This window comes from Antedon mediterranea, chromosome 1 (assembly GCF_964355755.1).
Source record: "Antedon mediterranea chromosome 1, ecAntMedi1.1, whole genome shotgun sequence".
Taxonomy (NCBI): Eukaryota; Metazoa; Echinodermata; class Crinoidea; order Comatulida; family Antedonidae; genus Antedon; species Antedon mediterranea.
Genome location: NC_092670.1, coordinates 33453990 through 33480090, shown reverse-complemented (window position 1 = coordinate 33480090; position 26101 = coordinate 33453990). Strand labels below are relative to the sequence as shown.

The 26101-nt window shown below is 31.1% G+C and overlaps 1 protein-coding gene across 1 annotated transcript in view; it reads right to left on the bottom strand.

Moving 5' to 3' along the window:
• Window positions 1-26101, bottom strand: part of LOC140058233 (exostosin-1-like) — a 77868-nt gene that overhangs the window by 3993 nt on the left and 47774 nt on the right. Inside the window, exons 2-7 of the mRNA XM_072107533.1 lie at window positions 10417-10618; window positions 8490-8609; window positions 6158-6409; window positions 3827-3922; window positions 1318-1407; window positions 400-560 (exon numbers count right to left, since the gene is read on the bottom strand). Coding sequence (XP_071963634.1) covers window positions 400-560; window positions 1318-1407; window positions 3827-3922; window positions 6158-6409; window positions 8490-8609; window positions 10417-10618 — 921 coding nt within the window. The remainder of the gene's footprint in view (window positions 1-399; window positions 561-1317; window positions 1408-3826; window positions 3923-6157; window positions 6410-8489; window positions 8610-10416; window positions 10619-26101) is intronic.

The window sequence follows — 26101 nt, the reverse complement described above, 5'->3', positions numbered from 1 at the left end:
TAAGTTTAAAAAAATCAAGCTAAGATACATAATTTGATAGAAATACAGATCTTTACTGTTTATCAACATAGTAGCGCTTTAACACATTTTTTGGTTGGCTAGCAACCATGCAGCGCCCTCTAATGTCATGACGTCACACCGTGATACTCTATAATGATTGTGTAAAGCCTGTTTTCCTGTCGACGTTATTCGACGCTATCGTTAACAATAATCGGGGATCTTCTACGTAAACATTGAAATGTTAACGATTTACAGGAAAAGGTACTCGCTATTGTTATCATTTCAACTTGATCGTTTTCAAACGATCTTCGTTGAACTGTTAAGGATCGAATAGCATCGAATAACGTCAACAGGAAAACAGACTTAAGGCATTAATAGTAACATAAACATATACAGTACCTGTGATAAAATGCTGCGCCTGTTAGCACCATTGAATACTCGTTGGTCCATTTAGAGGTGTAGGCCCAACGGTGTTGGCCTTCATCCCAGTAGTGTGATCGGGCAGGATAGCCTACAATACGATCTGGAAATGATTTCCACACACTAAATGCAAAGTCAATCTAAAAAAAGGAAAATATTAGAATTTAGTAAAAAAAACGAGATTTTTATTTTATTTTATGCACAGCCAACAGAGATAACATTTTGGTATCAAAATGCATCAGTCCTTGAATTAAATTTTGGATATTAAAATGTCTATGAATCAAGTTTATTTATTCACAAATAAGGATTTCTTTAAATATATGTTTGCTACATTTATATAGTATATTATTATAGATGCTTCTTTATCCTGCTTAACTATGAAAGTTCAACACGACATTTAAGGTCAAGCTTTAGTTTGATCAAAAGAGACATTGATAAATCAAGTAGGTGAACGCTTTTACCCTAAATATAGGAACGATGCAATTAAGGATTTAATCATCAGATTCATTTAGCGATCAATGTTACGTATTTACTGAGAAATGTCTAGATCGCCTACAGTACTATACTGTAGAATTGATTTTATGAGAACGAAATAATTGGTTATTAAAATAATACTTTTTGACCCTGTCGTAAGTGCATTTCTGCACTAAATCAATCTATTCATATGACTATTATTATATATTTAATTATCTAGTGTACTTTTAATTCATTTCAAAATAGTCAATTCACACACAAAAAACGACACTCTGAGAATAGTCTAAAAAGTCTACAACGAAAGTTAACATCTCATAAGCTCATATCACTTAAGACTATATGATTTGGATCAGCTTAAATCTGTAAATAAATGCTTAACACTAGACTGACTAGATACAAAAGTGTACAAAATTGTTTACAAACCTCATCTGTTGTTAAAACAGTATCTTCATCCAAACTTAGAACCGCATCAGTTTTTATCATACTAACTGGCTTAAAGCGATCACCAATTTGCTGTGGGAAAAAAAGAGTTATTACTTTGTATTACTAGTATTACTAGTATTACAGTACTTGATTTAAAAATGGTCAGAATCAACTATAGGATATTGTAGGGATAGAAAGAAAATAATGAAATCAATATTTATATATATATATATTTAAAGGATTCATTCAAACTAAATTTTGTTGTAAATAAGTTTTTAGAGTTTCTGAGAGGTTGTTTTGAGAAAGAGTATAACCATAAACAATTTTACAAGAATACACAAAGGAACTTGGACTGATGATAATACTGTAAGCTACAAATAAAGAAGAAACTTAGCAAAAGAACACAAATTGAAGTTTTTTTAGAAGTTACTAAGAGTTGGACAGACAGACAGACAGAAAAACTAATAAAAAAGACAAAGAAAACAAATAAACTAAAATACTAGAAAAGGTACTGAAAATCGAACAAATTATCAAGTCATAATCACTCATGTTCTCGTATGAAGTGGTACACAAAGAAGATGACGATTAAAAACAAACACACATTTCTAGAACAATCATAAGTATGTCTGTTTTTCACCTTTTTAAGAAAACTATTTTTTATTTTCCCAGAAAGTAATAATTGGAAAAAAAAATCATTTACAAAGATATATCTATTTAGAAAAAAAGTTATTTCAAGAAAACAATTAAAACTATAGTATAGACTTTCAGTTCACAAATAACTAATTAAAAATAGAATTGATTCCTACTGATAGACAATCATTATTTCTGTTAAAAAAAAAAAAATTAATAGATAGCGAGATGAACATGAACAAGTTACTGTCCAGTAATTGGCTTCCTGTTCACTCATTATTTCTTAATTTGTTCACGTAGTGCCAAGCTCTTTACTTAAAATGGTGATTAAAGATATAGACTTCTTGTATCACAAGGTAAAGTGTTATCAACATGTGTATGCATATTTGTGGCGCATGTTTCATCTGTTATTAGAAGTATCTTGATAAAAAACAGCATACATAGAAATGTTGACTTGAACATTAATGTATTAATGTATTAATAGTAGTAGATCCAAATTAAAGTTGGTTATCTTCTGTAGTTTTCACATTAAAGATCTTGGGAGGTTTTTGTTATAATACCAAGTAAATTCTGGAGTCTTGTTTCCATATCCTTGTATCCAATGTGTCCGTTTCCTGTTGAACAAGGCTTTTGTAAAAAAACCAGTACATGTATTGTTACATTATCTTTGTTTTGCAAATGGTATCCATGTTTGTGACCAGGATATTAGCTTAGTGCGTATACAGACTATATAAGGGGTTGTTATTCAAAATCAACTTGTCTGGTGTACAGTGCTGGTTCTCAAGCCTGTACACTAATTGAAGAAAATCCTTATTTTGTATGATCTCTATTGTTTTCCGTTTTATTTAGTGTATGGAAGTTATTTTCTGAAGAAAACATCTTTTGTTTCTATTTTAAATATGGTTTAAATTTTGTCTTGGGCTACAGTAGGACAGCACAGAACAGGAAGGAATGGCAGAGGCTCGAAGGGCTATATCTACCAGGGGATAATTGAGCCAAGGTTAGTGGTGAGTTTTGTTTTTTGCAGTTCTCTGATTTCAGTTCTATTATTAAACGTGAATTCTATTTAATTACAGTTGGTAGACTGCTGCCCTCACTACTGGAAAGAACGAAAATCTTCAAGAATAACCAATGATTGATGACGAATCAGGAAATAAATGAAAATATTTGAATCAATGGATTGATGGTGAATGTACTGAATAATTCAACAGGATTCTATGCACAACTTATGATGACCTAAAGAATCTTTAATTTACACGTACGGCGCGGAAAAAGGAGGTAAACACTAATTTGATTGATGAGGAGTTATATACTACATTGATTGGCCAAGTGAATATCTGCAAAATATACAGTAGCTATGAGGGTGATGAAGTAGAAATAACATGAATAAAATAATTGGTAAAATTGTTATGTTTGATTTTTATTGAATAAACAAATGAATAGAAAAAATTAATAGAAAACAATTGACATTTTGCAATTTATTTATTTTTTATGGAGGATTGGGGTTTTTATTTCAAAATTATATTTTAAATTCATTTTTAATGTAGCTGTAGTCAAATTGATAAAACCATATAACCAATAATTAGACCATACTTGTTACAGTACAGGGAGGTTCTTTCCCTCCAAAAAAATAGAGAAAGGCGGGTGGGGCCATACATTCCCTTACTGATGCCTAGCAACTAGGTACGGTAATTTAAAAAAATGATCTAGCTAATCCTATTATTTATAACACTTCCATTGCTGGTTTTTGGTTTATTAAAGAGAATTTTAAGATTTACGAGAACCTTATGAATCTCCATGACTTGAATAAAAATGATGTGGTGATGTCCTATGTGCCATACAGAAAATATCAGATTGATGCTAAAGCAGTACTACCTACCTTAGTACCGCCTTCTACCACTGTCAATGGAAAGTATGTTGTAGGCCAACGTGTTTTTGGTGGAAGTGGGTGTTCTACATGCCATAACACAATAACCTATAAAAGCAAAAAGATATTAAAACACGTTAATATTTAATGTTAAAAATATTATTATTTCTTAATATTTATTTACACACATCTGGCACATGTATTAAGGGTTTTCACACCTGTTCCAACACAGTTCCAGGCCGGCTAATCAAATCGAACATTAATGCTTCGGTTTCACATAAATGATGATGATGATGACAATTTTAATAAAGGCAATGTTTAAACAATACAAATGAAGGATGAAATAATAAATAAAGCCAATTTCAAATTTTGTATCAACATTTTGATACTGGAACAATGTACAGTACATTATGAACATAAAGCGTGGTTCCCACTAGCGACGCAACACTAGGACGTAAAGCAACGCACAATGCTCCACGTGGTTATGCACCAAATGATATGGGCACGTGAAATCAAAATATTGACGTTATATTTGAATTGCCGCGGCCAGATCTGAACCGTGCCGGAAGAGGTGTGAAAGACCCATGAGAGTAATCACTGAACATGTATGGTATGTAGTGGACAAATAAAATGGCAGTTTGGTCCTTATTCAACACCAGTATTATATTTAAAAACTATGGCCAACCCATATTCAGGGGACACCTCTATTCCGGGAACACCTTACTTGTCCCTTGAGTATGGGTTGGTCAAAGTTTTAAAATTTTATTTATATTTTTATTTAAATACCAATTTTCTATTATTTATCTTTAATTGAACAAAAGATACATTTGCGTAACCATTGTGCATTCTAATTTGTTATCTGTTGATAGGCATAAATCATTTTTTTTATTGTAACATTGTTTAAATATTCATATTGCCTCAAAGGTATAATAATCCTGTATTGCATACTTTTTGTTTGATTTTGGGTGGAATGTATAAGAAATAATTATGCAAATGAAAGAATTATGAAAGAATTACTACTGTATTCAAGATGTTGTGTGTGCACAACTCAAAGGCAATATACAGTACACGCTACCTTTATAAAAAGATATTATATTTATAGTTTATTAGAAAATCAATAGCAACAAATCATCAGTTACGAATTGATCAACAACTACCATACTTAGCCCCTTTTAGTTGCCGCTGTTCTGTGGATTCGGTTACAATATTTAAAGATTTGAATTATGATGGTATAAATTTGAAACTTTAGCACAAAAATGGTATTGAAAATGTACAATTTGTCATTATAACAAACAGTTAGGATAGAATTTAATGAGCCGATGTTTCTATTTTGTTTACGTCAATAAAATGCAATACGAGAGAAAATCTATATATAGTGTATGTTAATGGTCATTTTAAAAAATAACAATAGGAAGCCTTCTTTTCTAATACAAAGGAATCAACAATTGGCTATACATAAAGATGGATGTCAGGGTTATAGCTAATCTTTTACATAAAAAGTTATAGAAGTTTGATTGAACATTTAATCTCTTAAGTAGAATTTAGCATTAAATATATAATTACTATTGAGCAGTATTTAATGGAATTAACCTTCAATTTCAAAATGATTCAATATTATTAATTTATTTCTTCGTTAAGATAAAATTAATTTATATATGTTAATATTAATTAAAAAAGGTTTACCAATCAGGATCACCTGCCATAATGTAATAATCTAATTATGGTAGTATCACCCGTCATATTCAAATTATGAGGATCCTTTATCCTTCACTTTGAATGTGACAACATATTTCACTGCTGCAAATGCAATGGGTCTGTCTACATTATAAATTAATTTTTGGCTGCAATTTTTTTCTGGCTGTTTTACTTTATCGTTTGATTTGGCTTTCTCCTTATTTTATTTGTATTTTTATTGAGATTCTGCCACAGATACTCATCATTATTTTTAGTAATTTGCCTTTTGATTTATATTGTTATAATTAAACTATATAAAATTCATTATACATTTGTATAGAAGGATATATTTAGGTATAGAATGACAATGTATGCTATATCTAAGGATAAAATATTAAAAATAATAAATGAATTGTGTGAATTATGATCAAACTCAATAAATTATGGTTTGTAAGCTTATTACCAGCTAAGTTTGTGTTCAAGAGTACCAGACCATGTACTCACTGTACCATTATTATCATTATTATTATTTTTAAATGCTTAAAAACGATTTTTTTAATGGATATTTATTATATATTATATAACACCTAACTAAATTCCTGTCATTTGATTGGACGATTGTGGGTCACATGGCGTGCAATAGTACGCACTATATACCATACTACTCACCTGTGCTACATTTGTTGATTGGTTTATACTCTTAATTAGTTTTATTATTGGAGCTGCTGAGGAATAGATGGGGGATGTTGCCAAGATGACCGCTGTAAACTTTGCAGATAGGGGCATGGACAAGGCAATCTTAAAGAAGGGGTAAGTTGATAGATCAGTGGAATATTTTGGATCTATCGCAAGAGCACCGGGTGGTGTGTTCCACACCAGTAAATGCCGAGCTTTCTCTCGATTGATTCTATCTTTGATAATCTGAAAAGAAAAAAAATACTTTTACTAGTAAAGATAATTTAAATTCTGAGACACAATTTATATCAAATTTGATGTTGATGTTAAGGAAATCATAATTTGCTTTGCTATATTTGTTCATAGATCACCATCCAACATCATATTAAATCACAAATTGCAAAAATGAACTTATTTAAACTGATTCTATCACAAATCCAAGTACCAGTTTTTTTTTTCTTTTTTTTCCTTTTTGTTACGAATATATAATTTCTCCAGTACAGATTTGAAGCTTTTTGCATGAAAGCTAATTTTAATCTTAAAAAACATCCTCACAATGGTAACTATTTTCTGCCTTTTTCGGAAACCTTAATTTTTCTTTCTCACTGACGATATATAAAACAACATATTGTTTGGAGGAAACAAATAACATTTTAATACTATTGTCAAGATATAATCACCAATTATTAAAGGAGAAAATGAAAATACCAAAATATCTTTCAAAAAGCTATTTTCTGATTAATTTCACGATCCTAACATTCCATATTTGGTAATCTACGTCTTATTACTAATCAATATTGATTATTTGATGAGGTTGAAATATGAAACACTTTAGTAACTTACAGGCATGTATGTTATGTACACACAACTGGAGTTACAGAAAAAGAAGAAAAATATTTGCACTACTTTTATCATAATTGGTGTTGTCGTATAGTTTTTTGAATACTTGAAAATTAGCAGTGTTTTTGCAACTATAGCATACAACATTTTGATACATTACGTTTTCTTGCCTTTACACTAGTCTTTTGTACCCCATATGTACTGTAACTCTTACAAAACCTACTCAAAGTTTCCTTTGACCTGGGTATTAACACTATCTTAAAAAGGACAATTTACACAGGCGAGTGGTAACAGTAACAACAATATAGAATCTGTGTAATTCCTTATTTACACACAGAACTATTACACACAGGACTATTACACACAGGACTATTTACACACAGGATAGATACAGACACTACCTTGGATAAGCTACACAGTTTTCCTTCTTACCATTCAATCCAATTCAATTCAATTCACTTTTATTTTTGAACAAAGTCCATATCATAACAAATAACAATATTCTAATAAGTAAATTAAACTCGTCTGTGTAAAGTTCACTACCCACAACATTTACGCGTCAATTTACCCCTTGAACTTGAATGGTAAAGTAGGCCTGAACAGGTCTTAACTTTTTGGGATTTGACAGCCTTCATTACCATAGGGCATTGCAATAATAACTTTACGAATATGGGTATTTTCTAAAGTTACCATTCACATTCTAGGTAATTTGGTTTAGGGCTATATTGGGGGAATTTGATCAGCCTTTACATTATCTATCATATTTCAAAATATAATTAACTTAAGATACAGTAATACATATTGATCTATTATATCCATTCTAATATAATCAAAATTACAACTCTGAGATAAGTTAAAAATGATTATTAGATTATAAGATTCCAAGACGAATGTTATTATATTTAAATTGAAAAGACTCATCATCGTATTGGGTTGAAAATATACTTATTCTAGCGCAATAAACAAGTCAGAAGTTTGTTATTTATCTAAAACCGAATTGCAATTGAATTTGAGGAAGATAAAATAGAATGATGATAATGACTAGAGCTGGCATCTCCTGGAGTCTAGACTTTGCCAAATTTATTGACTAGTTTTGAACTAAAATCATTTCCTGCAATTCTATCATGTGAATGCGTCCACTCTAATCATGTCACGCAATCAAACACGAAGGATCTTGCTACGTTTTGGTTGACATAGCTTAGAGCCAAAAAAAGTGTATTATTAATGACTTCCATTTGCCGCATTAAGAACGAATTGCCAAGGCTGATGGATATTGATTCAGCGAATGGAAAGTTTTCAAAGACTGCGGTAAATGTTCATACTGTACTTTAAACAAAAAAAATGCACTTTAGCATTATAGCATTATACTATAAAAATGGTCCACACTGAAAATCCAATTGGATCTTAGTTGGATGCGTATGAAAAAAAAAATTATAAATACAATTTCACCATTCTTTTTTATATTGCTTCATTATTAGTTACTTACTTCAAATGTTGTACTTATAATTTTCTCAAGTGATGAAAAATATGTTTCCCATAAAAATTGACTCTGTTGTCGCAGGGCTAGAATACGTTCATTTGTAATGGACCTTGTTATTGATGGTACCTGAAAAAAAAAAAATAAAATTCAAAATTGTACTCTGTATTTTTAACAATATTCTCATCTGAAACATTGGCCTCATACTAAAAACAGATATTAGAGGGAATGGCATAATTTACAGTCATAACATAAGTTTCTATTCTATTACAGTAGTAAACATATTTTCTTTAATTTTTCCTTTTTTTATGGATATAATACTTAAAAGTACAGTACTACTTCTTTAATGATCTAAAATGATGAAATTAAAAAAGTTAAAATCTAATAAATTGATCGATTAAAATTATAACTAGATTTGAACTCGTCACTACGGACGAGTTAGGTTATCCGCATCGCAAAACCCACGCGCATGACACCTAAGTTAGAATATTGCGCGCAGAAAAACGATTATGCCATTGAAAAAATGTTAGTGAGCCCTCTATTTTGTGTCGCGTCTAAGTGTGTACGGTATACACTATATACTGTATACGTACTACATACAGTGCAGAATAGGTGAAAATAAGTGACCAAAGTTATTGACGCATTTGAACATGATGACGTCATCACAATTTTAAAAATGGTGAATCATGCGAAAGATAATTGATTGATCTAGACAATATAAAAAAATTGAGTGAAATGGAATACGGATAAGTGGAGATGCGCTCTATTAAATTTGACGAGCTATGATGAAAGAGAAAAAAATCCTATATTTTATATTCGGGTGGCCATACGATGATGTCACAATGTCCGGTTAGCCATATCAATGCATGATTCGAGAAAAACAACTCATCTACTTCCAGAATATGTAATTTTAAAAATGTTCACCACGTAGTTTAGAATTTATGACTGTTTAAAAAAAGGTCTAATTTTGACAATTTTTTGAAGTTTTTCATCAAAAACACACGCAAATTATCCAATTCTACGTGCTCGTGTGACGTGATTTTGAGTCGAAATTGATTGAAAATTCATAAATTTACTAGAAAAGGCTGAAAAAACAAAAATCAAGCAAAAAAAAGATGTTTTTGCGCTACGTGCGCACGCGCGCGTAAAAAAATTGCGCACGCGTGGGAATTTTTGAAATGCTCAAAATGACATGAAACGCATAGAAAGTTGATTAGAAATTGATTTTTCGCATTTTGAAATTTCAAACGCGCGTGCGCGCGTAACTTTTTGTGAAACATGCCATTTTTAATCCATAGAAAGTTTGCGCATGATCTCACTTAAATTTTCACAAAGTTTCAATACAAAACAACTTTTAGTTTTTATTCTATGATCAATCATTGAAATTCATGAAATTGCGCGTAACTTACGCTGCGCAACTCCAAAATCGTCCAAAAGCTTGGCTGCACATCTACAGCTATAGGTCAACCTTATGACAAAGTTATACAATCTTATGTTGGCCACAAGATAGAGATGTGCTGCGAACAAAATTCGGGGAAAGAAAGAAGAATAACATAGAAAAAAAAAAAAAAAAAAAAAAAAAAAAAGATCCTGACAATAACAAGGGGTTATCCGCCAAGTGCGGATAACCAATTAAATGAGAGTGTTAATATTTTGTACTGTACATTTGTCACAATGACAGTAAATATTCTGAAGTGAGCCCTCTATAGTTTGAATTTGACAGGTGTTGTATAGGAAACCATTTCCTGTTCCAACACACACATCATCATTATAATTCTGTATTATCATTTGACAGGTAAATATTATAAATTTGCAGAACCTTTATTAAAATTTATGAATACAATGTTTTGAACGTGAAAATACACTTACAAATTATTACTTTGTTTGAACACTTTGTTATAATGATAAATATGTAAAATAAATTGTGAAAACTTACTTGTAGTAATAACCTTTCATCACCCTCTATGGTAGCTCTGTCCCAGTCTATAACCTCCGAGAACGGTAATTCCCAACCATTGCTAAGAAGAACTGGTATACACGCTGCCTGCAGCGCTTCTAAGAAACGAAAAGACCCCAGACGGCGCCCTCGTGGCACTAAACAAAACGTTGAATTGTGCAACAGTGCCTGGTAATCATATCTGTAAGATAGAATAATGTGAAAGGACAATTAACAACTTTATTCTCATCAAAATAGACAAAAGTTTATTTTTTTCATCTGTTAGTGTTATAAGAGAAAATCAAACTGATTTGGACCAAGGCAATCTAACAATTACAGGGCACTAAGCTCTCCTTGCCAAGATATAGGAACTCGTAAAAGTCCTTTGATGTTATGTCTGGTTGGGACAAATACCAACATGTACATATTCTCCGTGGTGAGTGGGCAGAACTGATTGTGTCACAGCCAAAGATACACCCTCCGGAGTTCAGCATCCTGTTGTTAGATTTCCTTGTTTGGGCTAGACCTTCCCCAAAAATGTTCTCTGATTTTGTAGGTGAACTTGTGAGCTATATATGGAAATGATTGGACAGTAATTAAACTGTTTAAATTAGGGAACCATTATTAACCAATGTTAAGATAGAATTTTGGCTAAGTGTAAATAATGCCAAAATTGGGCTATATTAATTCAATCTGATTACAGACATCTTCCAGGATAACAACAGTAAACACACACTGTACAATCAAAGACTACACTATATCATCAAGATAGGATATAACCAATACTATAGTCACTATAACAACAAACCTAATCAAATTATTAGAAATCTATAAATTCTCTGTGGGTGTTTTTGATGATTAGTAAATCAGAATAATAAAGTCTACTACATTTTTATTGAGATCAACATTACTGTATGGACATGCTGAACGAAAAATTATACAGTATTACAAACTTTTAATTAATAAATGTCATAGTAAGAAATTGCCAAGAAATAAAATATATATATTAATATTATATAATTACTTCAAATGTTGTACTTATAAAATTTTCACAAGTGAAAATATGTTTCCCATAAAAATTGACTCTGTTGTCGTAGGGCTAAAATAGGTTCCTTCGTAATGTAATAATTATGAGTATAATAATGAGTATTCTCAAAACACAATGTTAATACCGTTAATACATACAGTACATTGAACAGAGTGCCCAAAAACAACGGTATGGTTTTATTAGAGTGCAAGCAACATAACAGCTGCATGGTTATCTTACAAAGGCGCTCATCTCCAGTACATGTCAAAGTTCACATACTCTCCACAGGTAGTCCATTTGCAAGGCAACTTAAATTCATAACCAGAGGCTAGTCTGGCAGGTGTAAAAGGCCAAGAGAAACCGGTTTAGCTGCCAAAGGGATTGCAATGTTTAATACGCAAACGGATACTGTTAAATCGGTGACACAATCCTAAGTATAATGAAATGATACCTTAACTGGGTAACTGATGACTGGAATGTAAATTGACACGACTTTGGGCATACAGTATTTTGAAGGAATGTCATTGTATGAAATGAATCTACAATGAATTGGGACACCCCTATTATGAGGGAAACTTTCCTGTCAAATGAACGATGGTGACTAAATATATTTTCTAACATACAGTCAACCCGTATTCAAAGGAAAGCTTTATAGTGAGACATTTTCCAAGTGAAACAGCCAACGTGAAATAAACAGAACATAACATTGTCATTTATATAGCGCTTTTTACAGTGATCAAAGCGCTTTGTTTATGTGTATATAGTGAACCCTTTTCAGAGGGTAGTAGCCATATTAAAGTACTTTGTTGTTGTTGTGTCCTCTACAGGTAAAGGGTTCGACTGCATAATTTTTTATTTTACAGATACAGTACAGTACACATATGCACATCTTCAAACTTAAGTTATAAAGAACAAAAAACATTTTTTTTTTAAACCAAAAACTAACCAACATTAGGTAATATGTAATGACAAGCAGGTTCTATGAACAATATCACAGCAAAACTTTTAAAATGACTTTTGCGACGATGGCATCATTTCGTTCGGCTAGCATCTTAGGACACTTATCGCAAAAGGCAACGTTTCAAAATAAATTGCTCCAGTATGACAGAAAGGCCATTTAATATCTGTCTACATCTTTTCAAAAATAAATACAGAAATATTGCTGTCATAAATTCAAAAAAAGTTTGCAAAAAGCAATCGATTAAAGTGACACTATCCTTTTCAGATTGATAAATAGAAGTTTTATTATTATTAGTGCAAAGTAAGTTATTACAAGGAAAAATATTGAGTAGATATTTTTATTGACCATTTTTATGAATTTTTTATCAATGCTTTTTTAATTGTTTATGTATTTTAATCCATTCTGTTTTAGTCAAGGGTTTCCCGCTGTCGAATAAAAATGATGAATCTGTACAATACCAAGCATAAAGGTATTTTCAACAGAGATTGGACTATACTATGAATAAGGTTTGTTATTAAATTACCAAATTGAATGCGTCGTCACAGTAGGAACATAATTGACATAAAATATTTGCAATTTTATATTCTTCTGATCCTACATTTAGTTTTTTATCTAGTTGTCAGTCAATATAATTATTCATTTTAAACATCCTCTTTTTATGGCACAATATTCAACATTTTATGCAAAACATTTTACCTAATAACTATAGTTCATGACCCTCTAAAAATGAAAATGATAATTGTCTGTAGTAAAGAAGAATAAGGAAGTTTGACACATAAACATGAGAACTGAAGATAGAAAGAACTTTTATTAGAAAATCTGTAATCTCCTCATAATAAACATAAACGACAATTTACACACAGGCACACTTATTTACTGTACATGCTAAATTTCCAAGGCTTTCTAGAAAATCATATTTATCGCGAACAGAATGTTTTGTCAAAAATAACAGCTCCTTCCAGTATAGCATACTTTAGTGTCCAGCTAGCCCAAACAGTATAAGATTAGTATTTGCAACATGTATAGTAGAAATAGCTTACATCGGTCCAGTCCTACAGCTCCAAAGACATCCTTTACATACACCACAGCCTACTTATGGGAAACTATTAATGTTACAAGAAAAATCGTGGATTGCTCATTCTGATATATTTTTGTCCTATCAATTCTACTAACTACTAGATGAATTAATGCAAAACAGTGTAATATTTCAAAACAGCGTCTTGTTTGAATTAAACCAAATGAGCCGCTCAAGGGGGAGCATATTCAAACAGATTACTCTATTACGTAGCTCTTACCCATTTAACGAACGGGGTAGCGAATATTCAAGAGGGAAAGCTTTCGAGCATACGGTAAGTTTATTTATACGTTGTACATCTCAAACTACTTATAAATACAAATTCGTGTCAAAGTTGTAACATTCACAATTATGAATGACAAATTTTAATGATGAATTATTTGCTTTATAGCCATAATCTGCATTAATAAATGCCAAAATAGACAGGCTGGTTGATTTTACTGAAGGCTCTGTCGTGAAAAGTCAAGCTACAAGAACATGAGATAGAAGGTAAAGAATACAAATTGCCATCAATGGCAATGCCAATGAGTGCTAGTAAAAATATAGTAAAGTAACCTACGTGAACAGAAGATCATTAATGCATACATAATTTCATAAATGTCTGTCATAATTAAATTAAACCATGTGGTCTGCTAGTAGCAGTCGTGTAATTGCTATATGAGTGCACACTAGCTACACCCAAGGGCCCAGAATTTAATGGGCCCCAGATCATGAGCAGTCAGTCAGTAAACCCAGCCTTGTAGGCCCTTAATAGTGCTAAACCAGGGGCCCTTACCCACTGCATTATGCCACTGCCTGCGAGAGCAAACAAATGGATCTTAATAGCATTAAATCATGTTGGATATCCTGACATGAAATTAGCTAAATGTTTAATCACTAAAAACCAGAACAAATCATTTTTATTGGCTGTGCATAGACATCCAATTAGTTGAAAGCTACAGTAGTCATAAAAAAAAAACACACACACAAAAGTATGCTATAAATCAATTGTTCTTATTATAAATTTCCTTATAATTCAATTAATAATAGGCCTACTGTATTCTAATATTTTCTTTAAAATAATTCAGTTTTATTTAAAAAATCATTATTTTATTAATATCAGTATTATTTAACACAACAAATTATAATAATTTCCTATAGTAGTAGGATAGTTTACCTATAATCATTCAAACGTAACGATTCCAAATTTGATATGCAGTGACTGTCAGCTAAACTAGAACGTCAGCTGGATGTGGGATGCAATTTACATGGGCTCTAAGGTGCAATATAATACATAATAGCATACGAACACAGGATGGATGTGATCTAATGAGCGTGTTTATTACTCATAGGATTCTACGTTCTCGTTGTCTCATTAATCATTGTGTAAATGAATAGCTAATATTAAATAGACATAGAGGAGTAACACTCTATAACCTTCATTCAACAAAGCAACTATGACGAAAGCTAGAGTATTTTCATCAAATGGATGACTAAAAAGATATATAAACATCTATCATGAGAACTCCATTTAGGCTAAACCATCTTCAAAGTATTGGTAAATGTTGCTATGCAACTTCTGCATACAGTACATGGTACATGTACTGCATGTACAGTAGAATCCTGCCAACAACAGTGAATAAATTAAATAGCTATAAACACAATATAAATCATACCAAATTACACTCAATGAAAGTTTAACAACAGAGAAGTACAAACATATTTAAATTGTGTTGTCAAGTTTTTGAAAAAGTTTGACACCAGAAAATCAGAAAGAAACTGTCTTGAGGCTCAGGTAGTACTGCACTGCAGTTTACCGTTGGTTAAAATCACTGTTAAAGTCCTATGCCAAAAACTGCACCACTATTAAGAGTCTCAAAAGGATCTGTTTTGGAAACAAGCAACAAAAAATGATATTGATAGCAACATTAAACAACAGTAACACCCATCTTTAAAATGTTAATATAATTTGGCACAAAACAAATTTATAAATTGACATTACATTGTAATCATATAAAACTGAGTTTATTTTCTCCGATTGAATATAAAACTGAGTTTATTTTCTCCGATTGAATATAAACATCTAAACTGCAACATATATTTATCTTTCTTTCCCATAAATTTCTCTTTGCATGAGATTTGTTCTCTCCAGGCTGAGTACATACATTTTGATGGAAACATTTCAAGCTCGTAATTAAGTTAATTACGTATGTATTATTCAAGAGCATTTGTTTAATATCGTCTCCATTCAAACAATACAAAACATAGTGTATAGGACACATAACAAGCTGTTCATGTCACATGATATTATCCAACTCATTGATAAATGCTATGTTGCTACTACTACTGTACTATTGTCAATAAAATAGTTTCTTAAATGCACAATCTACGATGACTTTTAGTACTCATTAGTTGCTTATCGAGTCCATTACAGGTCATATCGCATCAAACATCAAGTCAGATAACTTAAAATATCACTAGCTAAACACGAGATATTCTTTATAGCAACTGAAACTTTTTTTAAATTGCTTTCCGACATAAAGTGTAGGCATGTCAACAACGTAACATGGATTTAAAAGTAATATTATACATTTTTATGTGTGTCGACACGCCAACCACGATTTTAAAGTAATATTATATATTTTGTTATAACCTTTTATAAAGATAAATGAAGAGAGTGTGGGCAGATAGCAACTGCTAGTTGCAACACTACTATAAATAATGTATAGTAACATTAGAAAAGAAGGACGCTATACCATCAAAGGATAGATAATCGTAAAAGATTGTTGTCTTATAAAATGTTATCTATCTACAACTAGGAAACTCATTAGTGAGAATTTCTCTTTGTCACCCAAATGTTCAATTAATACCATTAACAATTATAGGCATCAGAAACATGGGCAAATTACTGTACATAAAAGAGTGGATTGGAAAGGATGGTCATCATCAGCTATGGATAGAGAATGTTGGTGTGAAAAAGTGACAACACTATTTAAATTCCACCAACCAAAAATGCACTGCAGTTCCATCTATATTATTAGGGAGAGAAAGTGTATATTACACACATCCACAAACATGGTTATAAAAATGATGGATTGTACTGGGAAGGTTTTAAACTTCATTGGAAACTGCACTTGGTGGGTATTTTTCCTAGTCTAATTATAAACCATTTCTTTGTGACCATTAAAATGTAAACTAAAGCTACAGTACCCTATAGATGTTTTTTGTCGAAAACCTAATATTAAATGTCCGAGTTAGCACTATACCACTTAAGGCCTTAACAAAAGATTAAGTAGTACCTACAGTTTACGTTCAACAACAATAGAAATGTCTTTATCATTGTTACGCAATTAGAAAAGATTGGAAATACTGACATGGTTGTCCATGGAAAGGTACTGTAGGTCAGACATACTGATATTGTTTTACATGGGAAGGTCAACAGAACAATACAATTGTAATCAAATCAAGTAATTATTTTATTGCAAGATAAAACAGATCTTTGGGAATGGGATGATCTTTTAGTATATTGTGAAATACTATCCTTGGAATTGAAGACCTCAGCCTCCAAGACCTCTCCAATTACTCAAGACAGCATCAAAAACATTTGAACAATTATACTCTCCAGACAAGTATGTTAAGAAATAGTAATTCACAAAATAAGATTTAAACAAAATAATTGAAGGAGGTGTCAGTCCCTAAACATCTTGCATCAGGCAAAGCTGACAATAATACACATCTTGCTGAAATAGTACTTTGTAGTTGTGTAATCTTACAATAGAAGTCAACTAATCTAATACATTATCATCAACAACAATAAAATAGGTTGTCCTAATATCCAAAGATTTGATAATCTAATTCAAACATAAACTATAGTAAACAGTATTTACTATTAGTAATATCTAGAGTCTGGTATCTAGACTATACAGTACATACCACAGGGGAAGTATGAAATATTATTAATTTTGTACTTGAAAGATTTTCAATTTCAAAAAGCTTAAATTTTAATGCCACATCCTAAATATTTATGATAAAACTTGGATATAACTCTTGTACCAATGTTCTTTAATTACAGTGTTCCTTATAATCCCTACAGCAAATTATTTTATATTGAAAATATTCTTTTTTCCAAACCAATAATTAGTAAAAACTAACCTTGACAGTTTCGCTGTCCTGATCGGACAGCTTCTTCAGAAATAATGACGATCTATCATCAAACAGACTGACCTCTGGATCCGCAGACGAGGAAACCAAATCATCAACAGAGACGAGGGCACCCACCAACTCAGTCACGTGTATGACCCACCCTGTCATTAAACAGAATAGGCCCTCTAGAGGTCAGTCTGTTTGATGATAGATCGTCATTATTTCTGAAGAAGCTGTCTGATCAGGACAGCGAAACTGTCAAGGTTAGTTTTTACTAATTATTGGTTTGGAAAAAAGAATATTTTCAATATACTTACCTACAAACCAGATGAACATTTTCAATCAAGCAAATTACTTTGCTTAATGAATAAAGAAGTCATAAAAAGCAAAATAATAATAAATTCAGTTTAATAAAATGATTTAACCCAAACACACTGAATGTACAGTAATCATCAGGTACCAACTCTCGCCAAGCTTGTTCCCTTTCATGATAAAAGGACTGCACAGTACCAGATGCCAAACTAGGATAAATTTCCTTTAAAATTCCTTAACTGTAACTTTTCTGTTTCTTATCTTAATCTTTTTCTAATTTCAAATTCAGAATTTAAAGCATATTTAATCTGGTTTTCTTTGTGGATATTACAGATCTGACAACAACTACAAATTGCAAATCTTTTTCTATCTACTAGTAGTGAAGATACCTGTAATTTATCATACAAAACATATCAGGCAAGAATACTAAATATAAAGAAGACTTAGAATCAGATTTCATTAGTTGAGGCATCCTTTCACATTTGAAATATACCTGTTACATTCACATCATAAATCTGAAAATGACAGATATTGCCAGTTGTCTTTCTTCGCTTATACAAAGTGATAGACAAAAACAAACATTAGAATTCAGGTGAATGAATCAAGTATGTCTTCTTTATAGTAAATTCTACACATATTGCAGTTTACTTTATTCCTATTAAAATCTCAATGTCTCCAGTCAGATACAAATACATAATCAGATTTTAAATTTTATATTTTACATTTTACTAAATGTTACAATTAGTCTCTTACATTTACTGCCGCTTATACTTATAGTACCTGGATAAACAGGCAATAGACATTCTTCATAAAGAGCGAGATTTAACTTGAACTGTAGATAATTATTATTGAACGACCATTCCAAAAATGGTACAATCCACAAACTACAGTATGTCCCCTCAACATGAAATGACAGATTAACTATTCTGCAGTAAAACTTTAGCTTAATTAAATTGGGGTTATTTATTATTATTATGTTATTTAATATACAGTATATTATGGATTGGTATGGTATGTATACAGCAAGACATGAAATAGTACAAAAGATGAAGCAATCATAAAGTAATAACAGCATAATATGAACAGAATTGCTTTTTAAATTGAGGAAATTTGATAATAAAGTTATAAACGCAACTTGAGCAATCTAACACATGCTTAAGGTAGATTTGTTAATGATTTTCTGATTATTTCTAACTACTAAATCATCAAATTGCAATTGGTGCTGCTAATAGTTAAATAATTTGAAAAGTGCATACTGTAGACAAGACTGAACTGAGGATTTACACAGGTTATATTATGTTATTAGTTGATGGTGATCATACATAATTAGATTAACTTATTCAAGTCAATTTGTAGTAGTTTTTAACTAGAAACACACTACACACAATATACATTATGTAATGGGTCAGTAACCTAAATACAACAATGAGGTATTAAGAATGGCATCTTAACATGATTGTAAACAATCATTACAATATTAAGTTATTCTTTTAAAATTTAAAGTATAATGTTTATTTCAATTTATTGATCTATTATTAACTAAGGTCTACAGTAACCTTAACCAATGTTTATATTCCAGATTACTACAATAAACCAATCAGATGGTTGTATGGGAACCTACAGTAACTTTTAACCAATCAGATAGTTGCATTCCAGATATTTACAGTAAATGTTTATCAATCGGATGGTTGTATGGATATCTACAGAAACGTTTAACCAATCAGATGGTTGCATTCCAGATATTTACAGTAAATGTTTACCAATTAGATGGTTGTATGGGTATCTACAATAACTTTTAACCAATCAGATGGTTGCATTCTGGATTAAAAACATTTAATAATAATGTAAACACCTATTTCTTCTTATATTTATAGGCATACCATATTTGAAAAGTAGATCATGGAATGTTGATATACCTACCCATCAATACATAAAACCAAATTTGAGAATTTGTACAGTAATCTGGTCTCAAGGGGTTTTGTTTTAAAAGCAAGCTGTTGATAAATATATTTATTATGAAAATAGTTTTAAATTTATGTCTAATAAGTAGAGCACTGCAGTTAATTTTTAAAAACATGATTTCTTATTGCGTCAGGTGTGCACATTAGCAACAATTTACTGGGATTTGAGATTTCATTCTGCAGATGGTATTTGGGTTATATATTGATTTATTTAACAAAATTGCCTGAAACCATTACATATGTAAATCTCCTATACAAGTTCAAATACACATACCAGCATGACAAGCTTTGTTAAAACTTTATTACAGCAAATAAAGTTTTATACTGGGAGTGGCAATTAATACCATAGGCTTATATAATTCATTTGAAATACTAATATTACACTTTTATTATACTTGTATGATCTGGTAATGGTATAAACATGGCTCTGTTTTGTGTTATCACCATTTAGCATTGGGAAAGTTACAATAGATTTTACTAGTTCAAATGTCATTTTACTGGCCTGATGTAAGTTACCACATCTTCTCAAATGTAGTTCACTTCCGATTCTTCACAATCATGTAAAAGTTGGTAACTCATCTGATTATGTAACGCTTTGTTGCACTACCCACTAGTACTAGACAAGCTTGTTGAATTTAGTATGATGTAGCCACGGCAAATAAAGTGGTCCGGTTTTCACAATTATAAAGGGAACAATCTGTGTTCAAGGCACTGAATCCAACTTGACAACATTTGTGATTTTCTTAACTAGTAGTAATTTTCAATATTTGTATTTGTTACAATAAAATTTAGTAAGTAATCAGAGTTTGGAAAAAAACATGACTATATTTATAGTATTATTTTAGATTAGCTCCAAACAGTTGTTTAATATAGGTCAACTATAGGAAATATAATTCTGTAAAGCCATCATAACATTGAACCTTAAATGTGTCAAGTCAAAAAATCCCCAATTGTCCCCCTGCTCTTAACATCCACTACAGCTAAGCCAATTTAAAAGCAACCTGGCTTGTAAACCTTTTACACAGACGCGAAAAAATCTATATCATTAGTCAATTTATGCGAACATACTAGCAATTTCGACACGATTCTGTATAAATGAAACATTAAAGTACTAGTCGTAGTATATTGAACGATTTAAACCAGGGAAACAAACGAGTTAAAAGCATGTACTCTCAAGAGGATAAGATGACTCTGGGACAAGTGCTTCATAATAGTCAACATAACCTAATAATAATATTTATTCAGCAATTATGCAGTGGAATAGAAAACAAGCTTTATTAATTAGCGTGTACTTAAAAGCATTCCATTACAAATGTTTCCATAAACCCATGATTAATTCACAGAGTAGTTAATAATATTAGTTCATGAAACTAGTTTATATCGTTTTCCAAGGCAATATAGGATAAATAGTACACAGGAACACTAGGGGTTGTATTTTGTCAAGATGCTACATGAAATGCCATGATGTCTAAGAAACTTTAATTTGATTAAGCCTTTGACAAAACCCACAACCTATTACATTTAAAACAAATATATTTTGAAAAACATCCATCAGCTATAGTATCAGACGAGGTACAGGAATATAGATTTTTAGTTATTACCTGCCAATGCAATGAGGTTTTTTTTCACTATAGCTTCTTGCTTATATTCAAATTCAATTCAATATTTGAGAAATTGATAATTAAGACATCATATCAATGTATGACCTGTGCTATTAAGAACAGCAAAATATTTTATTTAAATTTGAAAACAATCTCACAAGACAGAACAAAGATTGTCTAGTATGCATTAATGTCAACAAAAAAGTATTATAAATCTCTCATTAAAGCCCCACAAAAAAAAGAAAGAATGAATGAATAAAATAAATAAGAAAAAAGATCACAATAGTTAAAAAAAAAATATGATTGCACTATAGAGGGCAGCAAATGTTAAATATGTTAAATAAAACAATCATTGTCATAACAACTGTAAACACATTCTGGAATTTGGGGATAATGTAGTCACAAAAGGTATACATTTGTAAAGCATGCTTTAACAGTATTGATATACAAAAAGAATCATTGCCCATGTTTTTAATTTGTTTAAAATAGCAAATAAGACTGGAGTTCTTCAATAACAATAATCTAAAAAATTATATTAGTTTAAAAAATCTGTAAATAATTTTATTGATAAAAATTCATTTTCGTTTTGCTGGTTTGCATTAGTGTAAATTTACATTTGTTTAAGGTTTGAATAAATTCTGCTCTGGTTTCATTTCCTCTGGGATGCTTATAAGCATTTAATATAATTCTTTTACTAATTGCATCCAGTCAAATTTGAAATCTTTTTTAATGGTTTCAAGGACTGATATCCCATCCAATGTTCATGACCCCTGTAATCCCAGGTACAGACAATGCAGCATGTAATCAATAATGTGAACAGACTGGGTGATATACATTGTATTAATTATTGTCTGTCACCATCATGCCATGTTTGAAATGCATATCCCATTATGTGGAAAGGCCAGTCATTTGAAAGAGTACCAATTTTATTGAACACAAGATGGAATGGTGTATTGATAAATTTGGTATTTATTAATGATAGTATACTATTCAAGTAGAATTTGAAATTCCCAGAACAGAAAAATGTGCACCAAATCCAAGAGAATTGTACTGTAGGTAACACTAACACAAGTCCATGTTTTTCATGCATAACTCCCAAAGAATAAGGTACAACTCCCAGGGAATAAGGTACAACTCCCAGGGAACAAGGTACAACTCCCAGGGAACAAGGTACAACTCCCAGGGAACAAGGTACAACTCCCAGGGAACAAGGTACAACTCCCAGGGAATAAGGTACAACTCCCAGGGAATAAGGTACAACTCCCAGGGAATAAGGTACAACTCCCAGGGAATAAGGTACAACTCCCAGGGAATAAGGTACAACTTCCAGGGAACAAGGTACAACTCCCAGGGAATAAGGTACAACTCCCAGGGAACAAGGTACAACTCCCAGGGATAAGGTACAACTCCCAGGGAATAAGGTACAACTCCCAGGGAATAAGGTAAAACTCCCAGGGAATCATAGAATAAACTATAGGAATTCATAGGCAACTGTAGGAATTCATAGGCAACTCTAGTAACTCTACACTAACTCCCATGGAATCATAGCTAACTCCTAGGAAATTCTGGTGAAATATTTTACTTGGTTTTACATCAATTTGTATTTAACGTATCATCGTATCAATCTAGATTTATAAGATTTACAATTGATAAATGAAAAAAAAAAACCTAATGGTGGAGATTTATTATTTATTTTTCAGATTACCCCCTGAAAATAGCTGCTAGCCAAAAACATGCGATCTTTTGACACTCTAAATTTAACTATCATCTGTATGAGACACCCTGACACTAAACATCACACACAATGATATCTATCAGCAATAGATTATTATCATCTGTATGAATATTTGCTGTGTAATGAACATTTATTTGGTTTTGGAGTGTTGACAGATGACTGAAGCCCAAGATAACTTAATTTGATGTAACAGTTGAGAATAAGATGCTTATCAGGGCTTAAGTTGATATTTAACCAACACAATGTCTGATATAAACCACTCCAGGATAGGCAGCTATTATGTTTCTTTTCTCTATCGGATAAATTGAGGTCTACCAGTGTTACATTGCAGTGTAGCTTGTTCTGTGTTTAAACAAATAAAAATTAGTTAAACATCCATTATAACTCCAATAGGAAATGCTTGTCTAATTTAACATTTTTTCTTTCTTTTTTATATTTACCCAATAATAAACATTGTAAACAATAAAACGTAATAAATCATGGGAATTAGGGCTAAAAAATAGTCACAACTAGTCAACTTCAGTACCTAAAAATTTAAAAATAAATATGTAAATCAATAAGGGAAATTACCTTTCTAAACTTAATACTGTGTACACATTTTTTTTAACCTTCTCTCAAATGTATAATTCTATTCAGAAACTTAAACAGTACCCCTGAAACCTAAAGTCACTGCATATTCAAGAAAATGATGACACTTTCTGCCTGGATGATTTTAAAGACAATTTGGGCTACAAAATGCGAGGGGCTAGTCACAGTTGTGGCAACTACATCAGTGCCCAAATAGACCGTGTGTATACATTAGTTGAATTGTTAATTTTACAATATATTTAGGATCAGATAATAATCACTTCAGTCAGTGGGTGTACTTTGTAATCTGTCCTTAATTGCCCTGTTTGTAAGATAGCCTGTGTTAGGAACTGATGAGGGTTATACAACACTGAACGTCACTCTAATTGGTTTTCACTAGGTACTCCCGAAGGAAATTGTCAAAATATTGCAAAATTAGCTTCATCTAATCATAACTACTTTATCAATAATTAATTTACTTCGGTATTGATTGTAAATCAACAAAAACCAACTTAATATTGAGAGTCTTCCAATTTAGGGTTTTGAATGTAATCTGGTGCAACATTAACAAATGTCAATCTTAAAGTTCCACATAGTTCATTTTCTTCAATATTGATTTTAAACCAAAATTAGACAGACCAATTTCAAGTTTACAGTAGGAAAGCCGAGTGGTAAAAAACTAATTCAATCAATCATTAATTGCTCTCCAGTTTACAAAGTAGATATAATTTCATAATTGTATAAATAAATATAATTGCAACTTCACAAAATAAAAAGTTAAAAAAAAAATGTTTGACAAAATTTAGCATCAATGACACAATTGAGGACCATTGGCAAATTAGAAGTAGATTTGTAATGTAATTTATGAGAAGGTTGACTGTTATTTATTAAAAAACATAACCCATTCAAACATGATGAACCAATTCTTGTTGTAAATTCAAATTAAAATTATGATTTTATGAGAAGTTTTAATTTTGGTTTTACTATCAAACTGTTTCAATTTTCGCAGAATATATCTAGACAATTAACTACCACGTTTTAATTGTCATTCCAAAAGTACACTCACCGACAATCTTTTATGACAACATCATTAAAATATAATCTTGTATGCTGATGAACTCACGTTATTGTCGATAAATGGCTTTTAATATGCAAAGAAAGAAACTATAATTCAGTTCCTAAACTCTAGATAGAATTAAGTAGAGAATAAATTGAGCATTGGAATTGGAAGACTTCAGGTAACATGCCATTTTGGCAAATAATTTGTTCTTTATATTGGGGTTAATGAACCCTATTATATTATACTGTTTCAGAAAATTCAATATACTGAATACTGCACACTCTAGTGGCATACATCTTTAATGTCCATTTCCAATGGCAATAGAAAGTGGTGTAATGGTTTACCAAAGTGCATGACAATTTAATTACAGTTATATTTCAAATGCAAAACCTTTATTAATATTTCCTAAACAAACTGAAGAAATTATAATTGTAAATTTAAAAAACTATTTTCAAACGAATCATTTAATTTATGTTGTGCATATAGGGTTTTAAACAGTATTTTTACAGTAAGTTCCAACTTCTTTATTTCAAAAAGACGATTTTTTGCTTTTACTATAGGCGATGGGAATTAGGGTATATTATTAGAGGGGAGGGGTGGGGAGAGGTTAGCACAGAATTGTTCAGGGTACACACCAGCCCTCTGGGATTGTGCATTCAAATATATTCAAATATAGACAAGATTTTTATGAGAATACCATGCAAATAATATTACTTTTAAAGTTTCAGCTAAAATTATATAGGTGACAACATTTTTATAAATGGTTCTTTAGTGCCAGCAAAATGTTCCAAGGGCTTCAAAATTTCATAAACACGGTCGTTTATTAGGTTTAAACATTTACAGTGTACAACAGACAATAGCCATAACGTATTCAACAACAATGCTTGTATGTTAGAGACGTACTGAATAGAAAATCCTTATTTAATTGAATGTAGAAAAAAATGCAAAGAATTAGAGCAATAGAAGTTGATTGACTGATTGATGACAAGAAATGCATTTGTTTGGATTTATTTTTATTTGTTAAATGGTTTACTAATAGTTGGCTTGGATAACAGGGATTAGGCAACTGCAGTACCAATGACAGATATGTTTGTATTAATTCCCTTGGTTTGAAACTACATCACACTTTTTAATTGTTAGTACAGTATTTTATTTAGATATGAAGATATCTATTTTGTTCGCATTTGCTAATACTGTTGCAACTGATTAAAGATAACTGTCCCAAAAAAACAGTCAAGAATCAAAATTTGATGCAATATTCTTT